Genomic DNA, 23,170 nt, shown 5'->3' with positions numbered 1-23,170 from the left:
CAGTGGGAGATGGGAATTTATTTCTCTGTCCTGGAGAAGCTCCTGACACCCTAGTTCTTTTTAGGAGTTCTCTGAGCTGCTCCTGAGCCCCTGCACACACAGAGCTGCCCCTGGGCAGTGCCAGGAGGTGTGAGCAGGACAGAACTGAGCACACAGTGGGTGGGACAGGGTCTGTGACACTGACAAGGAGCAGACCCAGGGACAGAAAAACAGCTCCCAGCAGGGACAGCTCCAGGCAGCAGAAACACAGGCAGGGAGAGGGAGCTGCAACCAGAAATGCCATCCCCTGCAGTGCAGACACATTTTCCAGTTCAACCCCCTGGTCTCCTCCCCAGTAGAGCCTCTGCCCCAAAGCCATGGGGTCCAGGGCATGAGTCTCCACCTCGGCAGCTGGACCTTCAGGTGAAGGGTTCCTAGGATGGGGTACACAAAACAGGTTGTAAAAGCACTTGTCCTATAGTGACATCATGTGAGTGATAGCGAGCACAGCTGGGCAGGGAGAAGGTTTCCCAGCATGCCCATCTGCCTTTCTGTCCTTGCTTTATTTGTTCTGTAGTACTATCATTTTCTTCCCTGTTTCTTCACTTGTCCCTGGTGCTCTCACTGTCCAGGGTTTGGGTGGGGATGTGGGTCAGTTTTTTCTCAGACACCAACACTGGGAGTCCTGTCCCAGAAGTATCCTCAGGGAAACTAGATGCTGAAGCTACTTTTTTATACTGTGAAGAACCATGTCATTCAGTTGGCAGTCAAGTAGAATAGGCGGAATTTTTGCTCATTCAGGGAGGGGATTTTCTATGAGAAATGACCTTTTTTCTTCAGAGACGTCTCACCTAAACTGTCACTGTCTTTTCTTCTTTGGACTGATCCTCAGCAGAGGCAGCAAATGTCCAACAGCAGCTCCATCACCCAGTTCCTCCTCCTGCTGTTCACAGACACACGGGAGCTGCAGGTCTTGCACTTCTGGCTCTTCCTGGGCATCTACCTGGCTGCCCTCCTGGGCAACGGCCTCATCATCACCACCATAGCCTGGGACCAGCACCTCCACACCCCCATGTACTTCTTCCTGCTCAACCTCTCTCTCCTCGACCTGGGCTCCATCTCCACCACTGTCCCCAAGACCATGGCCAATTCCCTCTGGGACAGCAGGAACATTTCCTACACAGGATGTGCTGCACAGCTCTTTTTTTTGTTTGTTTTCTGTGCTACAGCAGAATATTTTCTTCTCACCATCATGTCCTACGACCGCTACGTTGCCATCTGCAAACCTCTGCACTACGGGACCCTCCTGGGCAGCAGAGCTTGTGTCCACATGGCAGCAGCTGTCTGGGTTACTGGGTTTCTCAATGCCCTGCTGCACACAGCCAATACATTTTCGCTACCACTCTGCAAGGACAATGTCCTGGGCCAGTTCTTCTGTGAAATCCCCGAGATTCTCAAGCTCTCCTGCTCACACTCCTACCTCAGGGAACTTGGGCTTATTGTGTTTAGTGGATCTTTAGCTTTTATCTGCTGCGTTTTCATCCTGCTGTCCTATGTGCAGATCTTCAGGGCCGTGCTGAGGATCCCCTCTGAGCAGGGACGGCACAAAGCCTTTTCCACCTGCCCCCCTCACCTGGCTGTCATCTGTCTGTTTGCCAGCACCTCCTTTTTTGCCCACCTGAAGCCCCCCTCCATCTCTTCCCCATCCTTGGACCTGGTGGTGTCTGTTGTATACTCACTGATACCTCCAACGTTGAACCCCTTAATTTACAGCCTGAGGAACAAGGAGGTCAAGGATGCCCTGAGGAAACTAATGGTGGGATGCATTTCAAAAATAATAAAGTGTTCATCATCTTCTCTTTTACAGATAACAGCTTTAATGTAACTCATTAGAGGCCCAGACTTTTGTGTGTGTGTCTGTTGGTGGCGGTATTTTTTTAATCAGTCATGATATTTTTGTCATCCTCTTTCTAACTCCTTGTCTGCTTTTCTTTTCAAACCCACTGGCTGTGTAAATATGGAGCCATGCTCTCTGTGTATTTAAAGAAAATAAATGGCTCTGCAGTGGCTTTTTTTTTCTGTGAGATTCCTCCTCCAAGGCTTATTTTGAGCTAGAGGGACTGTCTCTGTGTCTATGGGTGTAGGGAAAGGTGTCCAGCCTGGCAGCACTGCCAGGGAGCACCAGCGCTTGGCCTTCCAGAGGTCTTCTTGTTCCACTTCCACACTCTCCGTCTCATCCCTTGTGTTGGTGCAAGGCCTGAGTGCTCTGGCAGCTTGGTCCCCGTCCTGCTGTGTGTCAGTGCTGTGACCACACGCAGGGACAGTAATGGGCACTTGTGTGACAGAACTGGCCTCAGAACAGCCGTTCCAGATAGAAAGGTGATCTCCTCAGGGAAGGGCCTGAAGGTTTAGGTCTTCTTCCAAAGATTCTCTCAAGAACATGCCCATTACAGTGACTGAGAGATTGAAAAAGCTAAAAAATATAGGCCTGTAGGTTTGGGGCATTCAGCAGCATCCTCTCACAGCCAGGCCTCCTGAAAGAGACCTGCAGGACCAGCAGAGCAGGGTCTGGGCTGTGCCCGTTTGCGCTGGACACCCCGCGGAAGCTGCCCCAGGGCAATTGTCATGGACTGGCCCCTCACAACCACCATTTCCACCACTGGCCTCTCTCCCCAGCTCACAGAGATTGTTCTTCCCTCCATGGAGGAACACTGAATGAGCAGGTCAGAAGTCCGTGTTTGCATTGTTCAGATGAGATGTGAGCATGCACATCATGTATGTGAGGTGAGATGAACCCAAGTGAGCACAAACACCATCAGCTGTTCCTGGGGGTTTCATGAAGGCCTGTGGGACAGACAGTGTCTCGAGGTCACTTGGAAGTAACAGCCAATGGGAAACCACCCACTGGGATCTTCTTCCTGAATCTGTGATCCCCGTATCCATTCCTCACAACATGGGACATCTCAGCTGAGTCCAGAGTAGGGTGACACATCACAGGGCTGAGGTGCCTCCTGTCCTTTGGGAGAGGCAACAGGAGGCCAGAGGGACACTGTGACTCCTGCCTCTGTGTAAAAGGGACAGACTCTGTCTCTGAGCATCCCTGGGTGCATAAGGACTCCATGAGGACAGCTCAGATGTGGACACCTGACAGAACCTGACATTTCTGTGTGTGACTCCAGGAACAAACAAGACAGACCCAATGAGACTGATCTCAGCTGCCTTGGACAAGATCATTGCAAGTGCTCCAGTCTGCTCTGTCACCCTTGCCTCTGTTTCTGGATTGTGCTCTCATAAGAACCAGGGTAAATAGAGAGGTTCTGGGGTCCTTGGAAAAGGCAGAAATCAAAGCCATGTTCAAGAATGGTAAGAACAGGCATTGGGAGAATTGCAAGTGGGTCAGCCTGCCTCTGTCCCTGGGAAGGGGATTGGATGCGAAGGTGGGTTGAGGCCTTGAACAACCTCCCCTGGTTCACCTGGCCTTGAGCAGGACAGTGAGACAAGATGAGTGAGACATGGTGGCAGTAGACATTGGTTACTGAAAGTGACCAAGATGTGTTTGGATAAAGCCCTGAGTAATCTGGTCTGACCCTGCTTTGAGCAGGAGGTTGGTCAAGACACCTCTCAAGATCCCAACCAGCCTGAATGACACTGTCCTTTCATCCCCTTCATGTTTTCAATTTAGACAAAGCTCTCAGGTTCTCCCTGACCATAGGAATAATTCACATGAGGTGCAGGGCTGCTTTACAAGTGACCCCAATCAGTCCAGACCACATCTTTTGCACCCCTTTTCATTTGCCCCAACCCAGGTTCTTTTTTGCTGTCTTAATACCCTTCTAGAAAGAACAGCCCCCTTCTTCATCCTTTCAGAGCAGGTTGTTCAAGAGGTGTCAGTCTCCATGTTCAGAGTCTGCACATCAGCCAGGCAGCAAAGCCACCGTTACAGAAATGGTGACAAAGCATTTGACCAGCTCCTTGAACCCACGGATCAGTGTGACATGTCTGCTGAGATTCCAGGGTGCTGCAATGAGAACGATTCTTACAGACACAGACAGAGACACACAGGCACAGGGTTCTTGTTAGCAGTGAGAGCAGAGCCAGGCAGAGGTGAACTCTCTTTTATTAACAGTTCTCAACTTATGTGTTTACAGATACAGGGCTCGGCCAAGAGGCTGAACAGTTTTTTCAATAAATGTTATTCTAAACACACCACACTCATGCTGTGAGTCTTTTCAGTCACGTTCCCATACATATCTTGTGGGCGACATTCCGACCCACTCATCCACGTGCCCAGGGCCAACATTCACACATCGTACATATGGGGTGGTTTTCCAACCCGAGATGTTATTCTCACTGTCCTGGGCTATCACTTCTTACACTCATAAAAAAAAAAAAAAAAACAACACATACTTTTGTATAATCTGTTCAAGATCCTTTGGCTGGAACTGCACATCCTACCGTTCCCACACCTGGGAACACCTAAACTTGATGAGCAGAGCATGTGAGTCCTCATTGGGAATCCTGGCTTGTCTCCTGACCCATGTGGTGCTTAGAGCTGTGAAGAGAATCAAAACAAACTTTTTGACTGGGGTAGTGTATTTTACAGACTGTCACACAGGGCAGATGAAGGAAGCTCAGAACTCCAGTCTCTCCTGCACTATAAGGCTTGATACCCCATCCACAGGTACATATCTAAATGATCCAGATAAAGGGTGATCTTGCAAAAGTCACCCTTTGTGTCCCCAGGTGCATGGACACTGCTCATGTGCCTCTGCAGAGAGTAGCAGAGGTTGGATCCCTTTCTCAGGAGAAACTCCTTGCTGGAAGGCACAGCTATTGGGGTGACTCAACAAGGTTTTATTGCATTTCACTCTGTATCAGAGTTGATATATTTGGTGCTTTTCGGTGATAACACCTGCACAGATGATCACAAAAAGACAACAATTTCATAAGAGATGGTTACAAAGGCCCTGTCATGAACAAGTAATCTCACTGTGAGATCTGGAGGGAGAAAGACTATAACAAGCATCAGGAAGAGCCAAGAAGTTCAAGACCTCTTCTGAAGAGCGAGAGGACCTGAGCAGCAGTGACTGGCCATGTGTGGTGTGGGAGAGAGGGGACATCAGGGAACATGGGGTAGAAAAGGGTGATGGCTGATGACTTCAGCAAATCCTTACAACCATGTCTGAGACACAAGTGGAATGTGGCTGATGTCTGTGGGTGGAAGGGGAATAGGAAGCATATTTTTGGAGGTAGGTTTCCCTCGGACTAATCATATATGGCAGTGCCATTTGCATACTGTGGGCATGGTTGTGCCTGGGAGATGGGAAATGGCTGCTGCTGGGGTGGCTGTGCTCAGTCATGGCCCATGAACTGATCCTGCTCTGCTCCTCTCTTACACTGCCCACACTTGGATGGAACCTCCTGGAGTGTTGGCCCATTACTGAACGACAAGAGTGAAAGGTTTGTGAGACACATGGGAGTGCACGAAGAGAGAGGTCCATGCGTAGCAGTAAGTGTGTTAAAGAAGAAGACCTGAAGAGCATGGGCTGGTCATACTAATGTGGAATAGACTGATTTTTCTTTTTGATTTTAGGGCAGCAACAGAAGGAACGTGTGCATTTCAGTGCTGGAGCATGGACCCAAATTGAGGATTCGAGCAAGTTTGGGACTGGGACAGCTTAGGTGATTGGTGACCATTGCCAGGTCTCTGAAAGAAGCTCAATGGGTTTTGAGTATCTCACAGTCATTGCCAAATCGTCAGAAAACCAGAGCCTTGTGGTTAAAGCAACAGCACTTGGCACCAAACACACCCCCAAAACACAAATACCCTCACAGTGAGCACTGTCAGAGTCTGAGAAACATAAGACAGAAACGGTCTCCTTGGTCTGGTTCTGGGGTCAGGGCTCAGCCATCCTGATGGTAAATAGACATGAAGGGCTGACATGGCATCAGAGCCACTTCCACATCAACTTCCCCACCCGTAACCAGTGTCTCAAGGCTTTTGCTTCACCAGCCTCCAGGGACAGGGACCTGGACTGGTTGTTTCCTTCACAGCTGTGTCAGTGATGGCCCTTCGTGGGGTCCCACACACCCACAGAACTTGGGTTTTGCTTCTGCCTTTCACTTCATCAGAGGTTTCTTCATTCTTTCAGCGCCTGCAGTTCGGGATCACGGCAGCAGAGGGCTCACTAACATCTAAAATGCTCTTACAAGCCAAGGCTCTGTGATCACTTTCCTAAAGGCTTCAAGTCTGGCGTGGATGATTAGGGGGATTTCAGAAACAGCCAAACAGTGAGCATTTCCATAATAAACAGCAACAAAGCAGTATTTCCTCTATTTCATTCCCTGCTCACCCTTCCCTCCCTTCCCAGAACGGGTGGCATCAGCAGTCTCCTGTTCATATTGATCCGGAGTGTCTCCTGATAAAGACTGAATATATCGGAAAAGCGGGTACCTAAATCACCACGTGGGTGAGGAGACAGGCCAGGACACCTCAAGAGGAGTCACACTCCTCTGGACCGAGAGGTGGGTGTTCCTGGGAATCGCAGGTGCTGTGCACAGTGATACTTGTGTTCAGGGACCTGGTCAAATGACCCATCTCCTGTTCTATAATTTTGTCTGAGTTTCTCAAGTAACACTTGACTTGAGCCCCATCCACTCCTGGGTGTTCTCCAGTTATGTACAAGACTTCTCTGGATTCCACCAGCCTGTGCTCTGCTACTGGCCTTCTTCCCTCCTCTCTGGTGCCTGGGACCCCACTGTGTCCTGGTCACAACAACCAAGCTGGACACTGATGTTCACATCCCTCACCAGCTCTTTCTTGTTTCCCAGTTTCAGAACCAGGTGAGCATCACCCTTGTTGGCCAGGCAGCCATGTCAATAAGATAACTCAGCATCCTGGATTGTTGTCACCCACTGCTTTGCCTGGCCAGTGAAAGTCAGGACAATTACAGTTCCCCACAGGAACCTGCTCACTGACAGAAGACTTTGTCAGGTTGCTGACAGAAGATCTTTTCCATTTCTTCTCCATGATCAAGTAGTTTGTAACATCTGACACGTTGCCACCCTGTACTGGATTTACATAGTCTTGGAACAGGGGGTGAGTGTGGCTGTGCTACAGTTGTCACCTCTCTAAGAGGACAACAGGAGTTTGAGCAATGTCAGACAGAGTCGATTTCAGCTGGACCCACTCCTTGCCAAATTAGAGCCACTCAGTGGTGCTGGCAGCATCTTTGTGATATTGTATTTGAGAAAGGGTAAAAAATGCTGCACAACAGCTGTGCTCTTTGCCTTGTGATCATCTCCCAGGAGCCTCAGCTCCACTTTCCCATCCCTGACTGTTCCATCCTGACCAACTCTTTCTGGTTTGTAAGTGTGAAGTCCCACAGGGCACCTCACCCCACTGACTCCTCAGTCACCCGTGTCAGGAAGATGTTGTCAATGAGCTCCAACCCCTCCTGGATGGCTGGTACCTTGCAGTTATTGGGATATCTCAGGTCTGCCACAAGGAAACGGCCTGCAAACATGAGGCTTCTTTCATTTGTCTGAAGGAGGCCTCATCTAATTCCTCTTCCTCATCAGAGATCCTCCAGCTGATGTCCAGTCACCACAACACTGCCCATGTTGTTCTGCCCTCTCATGCTGACTCCTCAACCTTCACCTGACATTGTCTGTCCCCAGGCAGACCTCCACGCATCTGGTATGTACCCATCAGATAACTCTGAATATTAACAAGATAAAGTGACCAGTGCTGTATCAGGGTGGGACAATAACCCCATACATCAGGACAGAGCAGGACCTGACACACTGAGCAGTAACACCGGGGAGAAGGGCCTGGGCACTCCAAGGTCCCCACACAAGCCCGTGGTGCACGCTCACCATGAACAAGGCAGCTGCACACGGGGCTGCATGAGGAGGAGCGTGTGGACCCAGACACCTGGAGTTCTCATCCCATTCGGTTCAGCACTGGTGTGACCCCACACACACGGGGGTGTGCCAGTGTGCGGCTTCCCAGTTTGGAGAAGCAGGGAGGAACTGGAGAGTGCAGGGCTCTGCCAAGGCAGGTTCAGGACCTTGTGCACATGGTGTGGGATGCTGAGGGACCTGGGCTGCTTTGGCCCAGCAGCGCTGGGGAGGCTGCAGCAGTGCAGGAGTAGCCTGAGAGTGCTTGAAGGTTGGTTTCAGAGGTGGTGGAGGTTTCTTCATAGCGGGAAAGAGCGTGAGAAAGAAATAAATGCGCAAAGTGCAGCCAGGGAGGTCCAGGCTGGACATGAGCAGCAAGGAATGTGACTGGAAGGGCAGTGCTGTGGTGGAGCAGGTCAGCAGAGGGAGTCTGCATCAGCCCAAGGCTTTGTGCTTCAAAGAACAACTGGGGAGGGTGGAGAGATCTCAGCAAAGGAAGGAAGATGCTCAGACAAGAGCAAGATGGGGCAGCAGGGGGGATGTCTGCAGCCTGCAGGGAAAGAGGTGCAGGGGATGCCACAGCACAGGACAGGCTGTCCTGGAGATGATCAAACGATGTAAAGAGGCTGAAAGCCCCCACCAGCCCTGAGCTCCTTCTCCCCTTACCTATGGCTGTTGTCTCCACCTCTGATGCCTGTGAGAAGACACCTTGTCCTTACAGGGCAGGGGCCTCCGAGTCTCCTTGTCCCCAGCCAGGAGCCTCGGAGGTGTGGGACCATAGTCCTGCCCTTGGCCTTGCACAGCCCCAAACCACACTGTCTCAGGAAGGGGCCTGGGCAACGTGGGAGGGACAGGATCTGATGTTGTAGGGGCTGGGGTTCAGAGCTTTTCTCTTTAGTTAATGAAGCACATCCAGATTTACCCAGTATTCAAGGGACCTTTACTTTGTTTTTCCTGACCTGTCCTCACTGCCTCCAGTTGTCTGCTCTAACTGACCCTGGGGACAATTGCTCAGTAATGTCCTTCAGTGGGAGCCATTAATATTACAAGAAACTTTGGAGTCTGAATCTAACTTTGACTCCCTGAGAGTTTATTACATCAGCTTCCTCCAGGGTCTGAGGCCCATGGACTCAGCATCAAACCCACCAGAGGGGTCATTAAAGCACCTTGGGCTGCTCCTGTGCTGCTGAGCTGGGCTGGGCTCCTGGGACAGAGGGAGCTCCTGGCAAGCGGCAGCGCTGCAGAGAGACAGCTCTGCCCAGGAGCAGCTCCTCTGCACAGCGCAGCAGGGCTGAGGGCTCTGCCTGGGGATCTCAGGGAGACGAGCAAGGCAGAGAGAGATTAAAGGTGGTCAGGACTGGGAGGATGACTGAGAGCTCACTGGAGGAGAAAACTTTGCAGCCCTTGTCGTGGTAGGTCTCTGGGTGCAGGGCAATGCAACTGTAGCTCCTGGAGGCATCTCCTAAAAGTTGCATAGCCACAGCTGGTGGGATCTGTAAGGATGGGGATCGTGTCAGGCAATATTAAACAGCTGTGAAACCAGGTGAGCACCCAGGGATGCTCAGGGCTGTCCTGCAGAGCAGGGTCCCTGCACCCCAGGGCTGTGCCAGGGCAGGGACTTTGCCGCCTGCCAGGACCAGTGCTCAGCCTGCCCGGGGAGATCCCAACAACACTGAGGGGAGAAGCTGTTGCGGGAAGGAGCAACCTCTGGGAGAGCTGTGTCCTGCTGTTGGGAGGGTGCTGTGTAGGTCAGGGCTGCTCACAACTCCACATCACTAAAGGAGATTCCCAGGTGATGTTTAAAGAAGAATAGCAAGGCAGGGCCTAACTGATAGGGAAGGATCCTGTTCTTTAAATATTCTGCTCCTGGTTGTCTGGGTAAGAAATGGGACATAGAAATTAATGTCTCAATTCAGGGGAGGCAATTAAATTCCAGATCCATTTCACTTAGAGGTGAATAAATGTGTGAACACCAGAAGTCAACATGCCATGGCTTACAAACAGCACCAGGATCACTTTTTCAGCCTCCTCAGGGCTGATGTTCCCATCAGAGCCGCCCACACAGAGCTGCCCCTGGGCAGTGCCGGCTGCTGGGAGGGGTCTGCAGGGCAGAGCTGAGCACACAGTGGGTGGGATGGGGTCTGTGACACTGACAGGAGGAGACCTGGGGACACAGACACAGCTGCAGGCAGGGACAGCTCCAAGCAGCAGAGCAGGGGGTGCTCAGCAGCTCTTTTGGTCCTTCTCTGCAGATGGTGCTGGGTGTTGTCTGCTGGGCAATGATCTGACTGTCCCTTGAGCACACCCCATCTCCAGGAGCCCTGGCTCTGCTCTGCCTGTCCTGCTGGGCTCACAGGCTGCTCCCAGAAAGGCCCAGCTCTGCTGTAGGATCCCAGGAGTGCTGAGCCTTTCCCTGGGGTCTGCACTCTCCTGCAGGAGTGCTTTGCTTCTCTCAGTGAGGGGTCGTGTCCTGCTCTCTCCATCACATCTCCACCTCTGGGCTGGGACAGAGAAGAGTTTGCAGATCTGCCCTTTCTAAAAGGGCTCTCCTGATCCAGTATAAGTCCAGTTGTTTGGATTAATTAGATTAATTGGTGTCTGAAGTCATTTTCAAGACAGCAAAAGCTGAAGTATGGGATGGATGAATAAAATCCTGATTGAAAGTTCTGATGTCTGACTCTGCACTGAGCCAAAGAAAGCTGAGCCTTTTTGCCTGTCCCAAGACTCTTCACATTTTAAATCACAGAAATGAGGATTTCTACCCCTAAAAAACCCACTCACCTAATGTGGTGGTGGAAAATAAAAAAAAAAAAAAACAGATAAAATAAAGACATGGTAATTGTCTCCTCTGCAGCCCAATTGACAGTCATGAGCACAGTTATTAAACTTTTTATTTGAAGGTGGATTACATCTGCCACTCCGTATGAACGTTGGAGATGTCACAAACCAGCTCCCGTGTCCCCACTGCAGCAGAGCAAAGATGGCTGCTTGGGAACATACGGGCAGAGGTCCTGCTGCTCACAGCACATTCAGCCAGCACAGAACAGAATAATGAAATGCATTTCAGTTGCAGTGATTTTACCAAAAATGGTGTGGCTTTGTTAAGAGGAGTCTATCCTAATTTAAAGTTGCTTTTTCTTTTTTGAACAGAGCCCACATGCCAACAAAGAGCAAATGTCCAATAGCAGCTCCATCACCCAGTTCCTCCTCCTGCCATTCGCAGACACACGGGAGCTGCAGGTCTTGCATGTCTGGCTCTTCGTGGGCATCTACTTGGCTGCCCTCCTGGGCAACGGCCTCATCATCACCACCATAGCCTGGGACCAGCACCTCCACACCCCCATGTACTTCTTCCTGCTCAACCTCTCCCTCCTCGACCTAGGCTGCATCTCCACCACTATCCCCAAATCCATGACCAACTCTCTGTGGGATTCCAGGGTCATCTCCTTTGCAGGATGTGCTGCCCAGGTCTTCTTCGTATTTTTCTTGCTTGGTGCAGAGTATTGTCTCCTCACAGTCATGTCCTACGACCACTACATTGCCATCTGCAAACCCCTGCACTATGGGACCCTCCTGGGCAGCAGAGCTTGTGTCCACATGGCAGCAGCTGCCTGGGCCACTGGGTTTCTCAATGCTCTGCTACACACGGCCAATACATTTTCACTGCCACTGTGCAAGGGCAATGCTGTGGACCAGTTCTTCTGTGAAATCCCCCTGATCCTCAAACTCTCCTGCTCAGACACCTACTTCAGGGAAGCTGGGCTTCTTGTGGTTAGTGTCTGTTTAGGATTTGGGTGTTTTGTGTTCATCATCGTGTCCTATGTGCAGATCTTCAGGGTCGTGCTGAGGATCCCCTCTGGACAGGGACAGTACAAAGCCTTTTCTACCTGCCTCCCTCACCTGGCTGTGCTCTCCCTGTTTGTCAGCACTGCCATGTTTGCCTACCTGAAGCCCCCCTCCATCTCCTCCCCATCCCTGGATCTGGTGGTTTCTGTTTTGTACTCAGTGGTGCCTCCAGCAGTGAACCCCCTCATCTACAGCATGAGGAACAAGGAACTCAAGGAGTCTATAAGGAAACTGTTGATTGTTTGCTTTTCAAAAGCAGTAACGAACTGACCTCCTTCTTCTGCATGTCTCTTGCAATAATGTATTACTTGTTCAGCCTGAGTTCTGTACGTTGTTTGTTTTTTGTTTTGTTTTGTTTTGTTTTGTTTTGTTTTGTTTTTGTTTTTGTTTGCTTGTTTGTTTGTTTGTTGTCTTTGGTGTTTGCTTTTCTTGGTTGTATTAATGCTATCCACAAGAAAAATTATTTGTCTTCTTATGGCTGTGTCCATGTCTACCTGTCTGGTGTGTCCCGTTGTCTTTATGTAAATAAGGACCCGTACTCTCTATGTGTATAAAATGAAATAAAGGACCCCACACTGACTTGTTTGCCCAGAATCCTCTCTCTGAGATCTCTGGAGCTGCAGAAGCCATGTCTCTGTGCTGAGGGGGAGTGAGTAGGAGCCGCCCTGAGCTGGGTCTTCCTCCCATCCTGACCAACATGAATCTGCGGACTCACCCCATGGCCCTGGACACAACAGCCCACTTGCTCTGCAGTGCAGCACTGTCAGGTTGGGGCTGTATGGAGCATGGAAAGAGGGTGCAGGAACAACCAGAAAAGTCAGCATAGCTCAGCTCTCTTGGGAAAGGGCTCTGTGGGGAGATGGGATGTTCCAGGAGAAGCATGTGGCACGGAATGTGTGCAGAAAAGAGGTGGAAAGAGAAACCCTTTGCTGCAGGTGGCAGCCTGGGGCAGGTGGCCCTGGCACTGTGGCACCAGGACCTTCCTGAGGATCCCCTAGGCCAAATGTCTCATGCTGTCCTGGGGAGCAAGTCTGGACCTGGGTCTGCAAGCTGCCTGGGCTGAAGATCTGCTCAGCATGCCGACTGGATGAACATTCTCGGTGTCCTTCATTCTCACTGGTCCCCACTGCTGTGGCACCAGTTCCAGCATGGCTGCTCTGCTGGGCTCAACTGGCAAGAGGGCAGGGGGGGGCACAATTGAGGAGGAGGTGGGAGGGCTGAACTTGCAAATGCCCCAGAGAAGAAAATACCAGTGAACAGCTGAAGTGTGTGAGTGTGCAGGGCTGGCACACAGCAGTGTCCTCTGCCAGCCAGGCCTCCTGGGAGAGCCCTGAAGGACCAGCAGAGCAGGGTCTGGTGTATGCCCATGTTCATGGGACAAACTGGGGAAGTGTCCCCAGGACAGTCATCACAGACCAGCCCCTCAAAACCACCATTTCCTTCACTGGCTCTTCTCCCCAGCTGAGAGAGGTTGTTCATCTCTCAACACAAGGACACTGAATGAGTAGGTCAGAAGTCAATGTTTCCATTGTACAGATAAGATATGAGTGGCTGGGAAGTGCCTGGAGGAAAGGGATCTGTGGGTGTTGACTGACAGTTGCTGAACATAAGCCAGAATGTTCCCAGGTGGCCAAAAAGGCCACCAGCATCCTGGCTTGTAAAAGGAATAGGGTGGCCAGCAGGACTAGAGAAGTGATTGTGCCTCAGTGTTTGTGTTCTGAGTGCTGGTGAGGCTGCAGCTTGAATCCTGTGTTCAGTCTTGGGCCCCTCATCATAAGAAGGACATCGAGGCACTAGAGAGAATGCAGAGGAGGTGACGAAGCTGCTGAGGGGCTGGAGCACAAGTGTGATGAGGAGCATTTGAGGGAGCTGGGGCTGTTCAGCCTGGAGAACAGGAGGCTGAGGGGAGACCTCCTCACTCTCTGCAACTGCCTGAAAGGAGGTTGGAACATGGAGGGTGTTGGTCTCTTCTCCCAAGTAGCAAGTGATGGGACAAGAGGAAATGGCTGCAATTTGCACCAGGGGAGGTTTAGATTGGATATTAGGAAAAAATTCTTCCTGGACAGGGTTGTCTGGTGGTAGAACAGACTGCCCAGGGCAGTGCAGGAGTCACCCACCCTAGAGGGGTGTAAAAGACATTTAAACGAGGTCCTTAGGGACGTGGTTTAGTGTGACAGCTGGGTTATGGTTGGACTCAATGATCCCAAGGGTCTCTTCCAATCAAAGTATTCTATGATTCCATGATTCTACCTCACGTGAGAGTCCACAAAGCCAACTCAGTTGTGGACACTGACAGAACCCTGACATTTCTGTGTGTGACTCTGGGAACAAACCCCACTGACCCTGTGAGATTCATCTCAACTGCCCTGGACAGGCTCATTGCAAGTGCTCCTGTCTGTTACGCCACCCTTGCCTGTGATTCTGGATTGCGCTTTCAAAATGACAGTGCAACTGAGGAGGACCTGGCATCTGTCAAACCCATCTTCAAGAAAGGCAGGAAGGAGAATTGGAAGAATCACAGGCTGGTCAGCCTGCCTCTGTCCCTGGGAAGGTGATGGGACAAGTCCTCCTGCAGCCATCTGCAGGCACTTGAAGGACAAGAAAGGGACTTGTGTACCAAAATGGGCAGGGGAAAGAAAGACATGTTATGTGTATGAAATTGTGCCAGGCCTTGGACATGGTCCCCCCTGGTGTCCTTAGAGCTGGATTGATACTGTCTGGGCTGAAGAACTGGATGCTTGGTGGGAAGTTCACTGAAATATCAAGCCCAAATATAATCTGTGATGCAGTGTCCTCTGCGCAGTTACTTGTGTCATCCCTCAGTGACCAGCATTTGGGCCGAAACTGCTGGAAGTCTTTATTCTCCTTTCTATGATGTGATGGAGATGACACAAAACTGAGTGGAGATCTTGAACAACCTCACTTGGTCAACATGCTTTGAGAAAAAGAGTGAAACAAGAAGATATTCAGGGATGGAGATGTTCAGGATGAAGATGTTCAGGAGGGTGATGGGTGGGTATGGTATGATGAAGGTCACTTGTGTCTCAGGAACTCATAAATGAGTTGGAAGGGTACGGCTGTGAAGGGGACAGTAGGGTCAGTTCTGTGTCTGGAGGGGACAGGCCAGCAGCAGGGACATGGCTGGGAAAGAACCTCTGTCAACATGCCCACAGAGGGCTTGGAGCTGGGTTGTCTAGGCTGACAAGGCTGGAAGGCATTCAAAGAACCCAGGTCTCTGTCCACTTGGCCATGGCAGTTGTCTCTGTCACGGAGGCCCAGGAGAAGCCATGTTGTCCTCATGGCACTGGGACCTCATTGCCTCCTTGCAGCCCCATGGGGAAGCTGGAAGTTGTTGTACCAGTGTTGTCCTTTCCTCAGCCTTGCACACCCAGGGTCCCAGGAAGAGTCCTGAGCCGTGTGTGCTTACATCTCATCTGTACAATGAAAACATGGACTTTTGACCTAGTATTTCATAGAATCATAGAATGTCTTCAGTAGGAAGGGACCCACAGGATCATAGTCCAACTCCTGTCCCTGCGCAGGACAACGATGACAGTTCACATTGTGTGTGTGAGGAGATTGTCCACTCTCTTCTTGGCCATGGCACATCATCGACTCCTTGCACCCCCATGGAGTGTCACACCATTGCCCTGCACTGGGCATCACACTCCCCACATCCCCAGGAAGAGCCCTGAGACACATGTGAGGGACAGGATCTCCCTTCCTAGGGACAGGGGCTCAAGGCTTGGCCATTGTCCTTCATCAAACAAACCAAGGGTTTTCTCAGCATCAGAACTGCTGCACTTTGCCTTTGTCTGATGCAATCACAGCCTCCAATTCTCTGCTCTAATGAGTCCCTGGGGAGGCTTTGTCAGTAACAGCCCTCAGTGGGGCCCATTAATGCTTCAAGGTACTTTGGAGTTTGCTTCTGACTTGGACTTCTTGAGCAGATTCTTCAGTCTGTGCTTGGTATCTGACGTTCATGGACTCAGCACCAAATACGCCATAGGGCTCATTAAAACACAGAAAGCCCTAACGAGTGCTGTTTCTTTCTGTAATATTCTTCAAATCCAAAAGACTTGTAGAACTAATTGGAGTGGTTTCAGTGGGACACTCAATGATGAAGATTGCAAATAAGATTTCATAAAGGAGGGTGTTTCCTTTCAAGAGTGTTTTCTGTCATTTTTCAGTGTCTAGAAGAAGTGACAGCAGCATTCTACAATGGACATTGATCCAGAGGGTCTCCTGAAGACATCTGGACAGGCAGGAGAACAGTCCCTTGAGGCTGGACACTGCACGGACAACCTCGCTCCTCACCTCCCACCCCCAGTCTGCCGGTTCCCTCATTGGCCACCAGAGACTTTCATCACTTTTCCTCACATCAGACTTCTCCACTGAGCTCTGCAGGAGATCCTGCAGCTCCTGTGCACCAGCTCCACCTGCTCTCCTGTGTAAACACTGCACAGTTTAATAAACAGTAAAACACTTTCCTCAGCTGTGTGTGTAAGCTGGATCTGATGAGATCCACCTTCCACAAGGGACCTCCACACAAGAACTGGTTTAGACAGAGAGATAGGAGAGGATAGAAATAAACACAATGAACATTTTATCTGCCATGTTAATTAGAGCTCTGAAGACTGGGGCAAGTTTGTAACTCCCTGAAGCTCAAAGCAGGAACCAGACAGTTGAGAGGAACAGAATGACCAAAGAGCAAGTGGAGGAGAAACCTGAGAGCACTGGGAAGGGCAAATGTCCAGACAGTGCTGGAAAGTTGTCCTTTGACAGGGACATTGAATCAGGACAGGTGGGAACTCCAGAATGACGAGGGAGGTGAAATAATAGAGTGTTGGTAATAGAAGTACAGGGGAAGACCGATATTTCTTCTCCTGCTCTTAGTACACTTCCCATTAATTCACTTTTTGGCTTTTTTTTTCTTTGTTTGTTTTAATATGTAAAAAAATCCAAAACCAAAACCAAAAATCACACCAAAAAAAACCACACACACAAAAAAACCCCACAAAAAACATAAAAAAAACACCAAACAGAAACAAAAACTGAACCCATGCAAACAAACAAACCCCCCAAAAAAACATCGAAAACTAAAAAAGGACCTGGGGAGACCAGAGCACCTTGCAATGCAGGTGAAGCCTGGGCAGGGGTTCCCTGGGCACCTACAATGGCACCAGGTGTGTCCCTGGAGGTGAAGACATTTGTGTCCTAAATCCATGCCCAGTTCTGGAAAACTCTTTCAAAGAAAAGTAACCCTCCTAGAAAGACAAACAAACAAACAAATAAATAGCAAATAAATGAATAAATAAATAAATAAATAAATGAGTGGATAAATAAACAAACCAATAAGAAGTATGTTGACACCTTCCTTTGCTTTGGATCGTTGTCTTCAGTTCTTCTTATTTTAATTTTCATTGACATTAACTAACATAAAATGAGCTTACAAGCAAGAAGCCAAGATCATTTTGTGTCTTGCATAGCACCCCATGCTCTCTGAACCTTCCCTGCCCAGGACTTCTCACACTTTGCCCAGAGCGAGTCACACTGAGGTGTTGGCTGGTTCCCTGGCTGAGATGTTGGTTTAGATGGTCACCTACAGCACAGGTGGATCCTGCCCCATCATCGTCTGCTCTGCTCCACTTAGAAACAGAGCCCAACATCACCATGGGATCATAAGAGAACTGAGGTTGAAGGGACCTCAGGAGTCTGCAGTCCAACCTGTCACCAACTGGGTCACAGCAAGGTGTTCAAGCCTTGATCCAATCCGAGCTTTAGCAGGACTAGAGAAGCGATCGTCCTTTTGTACTGGGCACTGGTGAGGCTGCACCTTGAATCCTGGGGTCAGTTTTAGGCCCCTCATGGCAAGGAAGACATTGAGGTGCTGGAGAGAGTTCAGAGGAGGGTGACAAGGCTGGTGAAGGGTCTGGAGCACCAGTCTTATGAGGAGCGGTTGAGGGAGCTGGGGCTGTTCAGCCTTGAGAAAAGGAGGCTGAGGGGAGACCTTGTCACTGTCCACAACTGCCTGAAAGGAGGTTTGATCATGGTGGGTGTTGGTCTCTTCTCCCAAGTAGCAAGTGATAGGACAAGAGGAAATGGCCTCAAGCTGTACACAGGGAGGTTTAGATTGGATATTAGGAAAAAATTCTCTCGGGAAAGGGTTTAGAAGCAACAGAACAGACTGCCCAGCGACGTTGTGGAGTCACCATCACTGAAGGTGTTTAAGACATACAGATGATGCACTTAGGGATATGTTTTAGTGCCAGATTTAGGTTATGGTTGGACTTGATGATCTTAAGGGCCCCTTCCAACCACAATTATTCTCTGATTCTATGATAAGTCATTTTGGATATTTTCTTTCTCAGAGGACCATGCAACCTCCCTGAGAGCCAGGACTTTTCTGAGGTGTTGGAGAGATGTCTCACGGTCACACCAGCCAGTTCCACCAGCACCTGTCTGTCCCTTCACAGACCAAACCTTTTCTCCATATCCCAACCTTCCAGGTGAATTTCTGGGACACAGCAAATGCTGTCCAGGTCCTCTGGGCCTGTTCAGAAGAGAGCAGCAGGCCAACATGTTGATGGGCTCCCTGTGCACTTCAAAGCTTTCCTGACCATTTCTCTCAATGCTCCACTTACACCCAAACTTTCTGGTCCTTTAGCTGTGCATGAGGAGATTGAGCAGGGATGTGGGGATGGTGCAGAAAAAAGGCTTTGTCAAACTCTCTCAGGAGTTCTGGACATCCCACAGTCAAGGATGAGGTTGCTGGAGAAACCAGTGGCATTGGTTTGAGGTCCAGGTGGAGAAGGCCTTGTGCCTGTCTACACTGGAGGAGAGCAGTGATGCATTCATGAGATGCCCATGTGGACAGGCAGGGAACAAATGGCTCCAGGGGACAAAAGGCCTTCGAGTCAGTTCTTTACCCATTACAGATACACCATCCAGGCCATGAGCTGCAGCTTCTCCAGGAGATGCTGTGGGATACGGTGTCAAAGGCTTTACTGCAGTCTAAGGACACAACACCCACAGCCTGTGTGGCAGATTCACTCCCCACGACAGACTTTCCCTCATCTGCTCAGCCGGTCACCTTGTCATAGAAGGAGATCAGGTTGGTCAAGCAGGACCTGCCTTTCACAAAGCCATGCTGATTGGGCCCGATTGCTCGTCTCGTATGTGTGACCTCACAGTCCTTTCCCAGCCATGTTCCTGCTGTTGGCCTATCCCCTGCAGAGGCAGAAGTGACCTCACAGTGCCCTGCACAGCCATTGGCTTCCTACTGGACTATGAGTTCCTGAGACACAAGTGACCACATGGCATCGTGCCCAGCCATCACCCTCCTTGTGCTCCAGTGTGTGAGCAGATCAAACTGAGCTGCTTTCATCAAATGTATCCAATAGATTTCCTATCAAGGGTTTGAGTGCAGAAACGTTCCTCAGAGGACCTGCTGTATTTACTCTGGGGCATTTTATATCTCTGCTTCCGCCTCTGATTTTTATTTTCTTCTTCCTCTGTCTATTCTGACATGAAAGAGCTCTCCAAGGAAAAGATTCATGGAATCCTACAATACCGCAGGTTGGAAGAGACCCCTGAACATCATCTCTGTACCGCTGACCTTTATGGCACCCCAAGGTTCATTTGTGCTCCCTTGGGTTCATCTCACCACATGCACACATTGGACATGCACATGATGTGTATGGTTACAACTCATCTGTACCATGAAAATATGGACTTTTGACCTAGTATTTCACAGAATTGTAGAATGTCCTGAGTTGGAAGGGACCCACAAGGATCACTGAATCCAACTCCTGTCCCTGCACAGGACACCCCACAGGTCACACCGTGTGTCTGAGGACGTTGTCCAGTCTCTTCTTGAACACTGTCAGGTTGGGACCGTGACACCTCCCTGGGAGCCTGTTCAGTGTCCAGCACCTCTGGGTGAAGAACCTTTTCCTCATGTCCAACCTAAACCTCCCATGGCACATCTTCTGCCATTCCCTTGGGTTCTATCTTTGGTCATCACAGAGAAGAGATCAGTACCTTCCCTTCCTTCTCCCCTTGTGAGGAAGCTGTAGCCACCATGAGGTCTCCTTTGAGTCTTTTCTTCAGCTCTGATGCTGAGAAACCCCTTGGTTTGCTTTCTGAAGCAGAAAGGAGAAGCCATGACCTGCAGGCAATGGGAAGGGGGATCCTGTCCCTCACACACGGCTCAGGGCTCTTCCTGGGACCGTGAGATGTGGGTGTGCAAGGCCCAGGGAAGGACAACACTGGGACAACAACTTCCAGCTTCCCCAAGGGGCTGTAAGGAGGCACCGAGGCCCCAGTGCCATGAGGACAACATGGCTTCTCCTGGGCCTCAGTGGCAGAGACAACTGCCATGGCCAAGGGGACAGAGACCTGGGTTCTGTGGGTCCCTTCCAGCCTCACCAGCGCCCTTTTCCATCTCCACCACAGGCTGTTCTACACGATCCTACCCTGTTGGAACGATAAAGGACTCAGCACTCCGATTCAATGTGAATCACGCAAAAGCCATTTATTACAGAAACATATCTCCTTATATACGCAACTATTCTCTAATCACAAATCCACGTTCCAAGCATGGATACGCTAAATGAGTATCATGGGCAGTCCACATGCTGGAGCCCCACCGATGATAGGTCCGACGACTCACGCCATGCTGAGGCCCTGTTAATGAAGAAACGCCCCTCGTTCTCACAGCAGATTCTGTTCTCAGCTTCGCGAAGTGGCCTTGAGATTCCTTTGGGCCTGACTAATTCAACAACATATCTCCTTCTAACGAAACCCCTTCACACTACCCCTGCCCCTCTTTCTCTGCAGGCTGCAGACACCCATCTCGCTTCCCCACCTGCTCTCACCCCAGCATTTCTGCACCTTCACTGATGTGTCTGCACCCTCTCTGGCTGCTCTTTGGAACACAAACCATGGGCTGACGCAACTCCCTCTGGGTGACCTCTTGCACCACAGCACTGCCCTTCCACTGACATTTCTTCCTCCTCATATCCAATCCTCACCTTCCAAATTGCACTTTGCATTTTTTTTTTTCTCTCTTCTGCTTTTTCCAACTACCATGGAAAGCTCAGCCGCTTCAGAAACTGCCCTTCATGCAGGGAACCCAACCCATTAGGCTTCTTGTGGTCTTTTACCTGACCTCACCATGATTTTCTAAATCCCATGACTGCTACGGGCCGCTCAGCTTCTCTGACAGACACGACCATGTTCCTGCTGCTGTCCCGTCATGTTCTCAGATGGGATGGACATGATAACACATCTCTAAGGCATCTCCTACCCATCTCCCGGGTAGGGCCTGTGGGCACCTAGGCAGAGGTTCTTTTCCAGCCATGTCCCTGCTGCTGGGCTGTCACCTCCAGAGACAGAACTGACCTCACTGTCCCCTTCACAGCCACAGGATTCTGATTGGATTATGAGTGTCTGAAACACAACTGAACTCATAATACCACACTCATCCATCCTCCTCCTTAGCACCCAGGACCTCCCAAGACTGAAGCGTGTTCTACTCAGTCCTATACCTGCCCCTCTTTCCCACAGGCTGCAGACACCCATCTCGCTTCCTCACCTTGTTCAAATTTGTCAAATATATTTCCCACTAACACTGTGAGTGAAAAGCACTCCTCACTGGAACTGCTGTTTTTATGTTAACACCTTCTAGATCTCCTCTACAGCCTTATTTTTCATTTATTTATTTATTTTTATTATTATTATTCTACCTATTCCCTCTCCAGAAACCTCTCCAAGGCAAAAATTCTGTGAAATCACAGAATAACTCAGGTTTGCAGAGAGCCCTTGTCTCACTCATCTTGTCTCACTCATCTTGTCCCACTCTCCTGCTCAGGGCAGGGTGAACCAGGTGAGGTTGCTCAAGGACTCCATCATCCTCAAAGGCACTGAAAGTTCACTCGGTTACATCATAGGAGGGGAGAATAAAGATGTTCAACAGTGTTCCCCAAGTGCTGGTCACTGAGAGATGACACCAGTAACTGGCTGCACGGAGCACTTTGTACTACTTATGATATTTGGGCTTGACGGTTCAGCCAACTTCCCACCCAGCATCCACTTCCTGAGCCCCATCAGCACCACTCTGGCCGGAAGGAGACCATGACTGAGCCTTGCAAACGCCCTGTACACAACATGCCTTTCTTTCCCCTGTCCATTTGGGTTCAGCAGTCCCTTCCTTGTCCTTCACATTCCTGGAAACGGCTGCAGGAGGACACATCCCATCCCCTTCCCAGGGACGGAGATAGATTGGCCAGCCTGTTATTCTCCCAGTTCCTACTCCTACTCTTCTTGAAGATGGGTTTGAGGTCTGTGTTTTCTAAGGACCCAAGAACCATCTGGTTTCTATGGCACTTTTGACATAAATATCAGGGTTCTGTCAGGTGTCCACTGGTTTCTTGGGCTCCTTATGCACCCAGGGATGCTCAGAGACAGAGTCTGTCCCTTTTACACACAGAGGCAGGAGTCAGAGTGTCCTTCCTGTTGCCACTCCCAAAGGATGGGAGACACCTCACCCCTGTGCTGTGTCACCTGCTCTGGACTCATCTGAGATGTCCTGCATCATGAGGAATGGACATGGGGACCTCAGTCAAAGGAAGCACAACCCAGTGCTGCTTTCAGGTGATTTCCCATAGGTTGTTCCTCCCAATATGAAGTGAGCTCAAGACCTCGTGTGTTCCACAGACCTTCACAGAATGGAAAGGAGTAGTTGATGGTGTTTGTGCTCACTCACGTTCATGTCACCTCATGTACATGATGTGCATGCTCTCATCTCATCTGTCCAAAGCAAACATGGACTGCTGAACCAGTCATTGAGTGTCCATCCATGGAGGGAAGAACAGCCTCTTTTGGTGAGAGCGCAGGGCTGGAAATGGTGGTTGTGAGGGGCCAGTCCATGATGATGCCCTGTGGCTCCTTCTGAGGGGTGTCCAGTGCACAGGGGCACAGCGCAGCCCCTGCTCTGCTGCTCCTGCAGGTCTCTGGCAGGAGGGCTGGCTGTGAGAGGACACTGCTGTGTGCCAGCCCTGCACACACACACTCTTCAGCTGTACACTGGGGTTTGCATCCATGGCCACTTTCATATGCATATTCTTTAGAGAATCTTTGGAGGAAGACCTAAACCATCATGCTCTACCCATAGGAGATCACCATTCTACCTGGAAAGGCTGTTCTGAGGCCACCTCTGTGACACAAGTGCCCATTGGCTGTCCCTGCCTGCGCTCACAGCACTGACACACAGCAGGACGGGGACCAAGCTGCCAGAGCACTCAGGCCTTGCACCAACACAAGGGATGAGAAGGAGAGTGTGGGAGTGGAACCAGAACAGCTCTGGAAGAACAAGCGCTGGTGCTCCCTGGCAGGGCTGCCAGGCTGGACTCATTTCCCCTCCTCCCATGATACACAGGAA

At 50.3% G+C, this 23,170-nt stretch overlaps 1 protein-coding gene across 1 annotated transcript; it reads left to right on the top strand.

Annotated features, from left to right (window-relative positions):
• The first annotated feature begins 883 nt into the window (after nucleotides 1-883).
• On the top strand, nucleotides 884-1,864 carry LOC136116237 (olfactory receptor 14J1-like). The gene has a single exon (XM_065862435.1). It carries the CDS (start codon nucleotides 884-886, stop codon nucleotides 1,862-1,864), a length of 981 nt encoding a protein of 326 aa, XP_065718507.1.
• The last annotated feature ends 21,306 nt before the right edge of the window (nucleotides 1,865-23,170 follow it).

The sequence above is a fragment of the Patagioenas fasciata genome, chromosome 6, assembly GCF_037038585.1.
Source record: "Patagioenas fasciata isolate bPatFas1 chromosome 6, bPatFas1.hap1, whole genome shotgun sequence".
In the NCBI taxonomy this organism is placed as follows: Eukaryota; Metazoa; Chordata; class Aves; order Columbiformes; family Columbidae; genus Patagioenas; species Patagioenas fasciata.
The sequence above is the reverse complement of the archived record's forward strand: the minus strand, read 5'-3'. Positions and strand labels throughout refer to the sequence as shown.

What these genes read in the sequence shown, in the direction of transcription:
- LOC136116237 (XM_065862435.1), top strand. Translation starts at nt 884, where the DNA reads ATGTCCAACAGCAGCTCCATCACCCAGTTCCTCCTCCTGCTGTTCACA.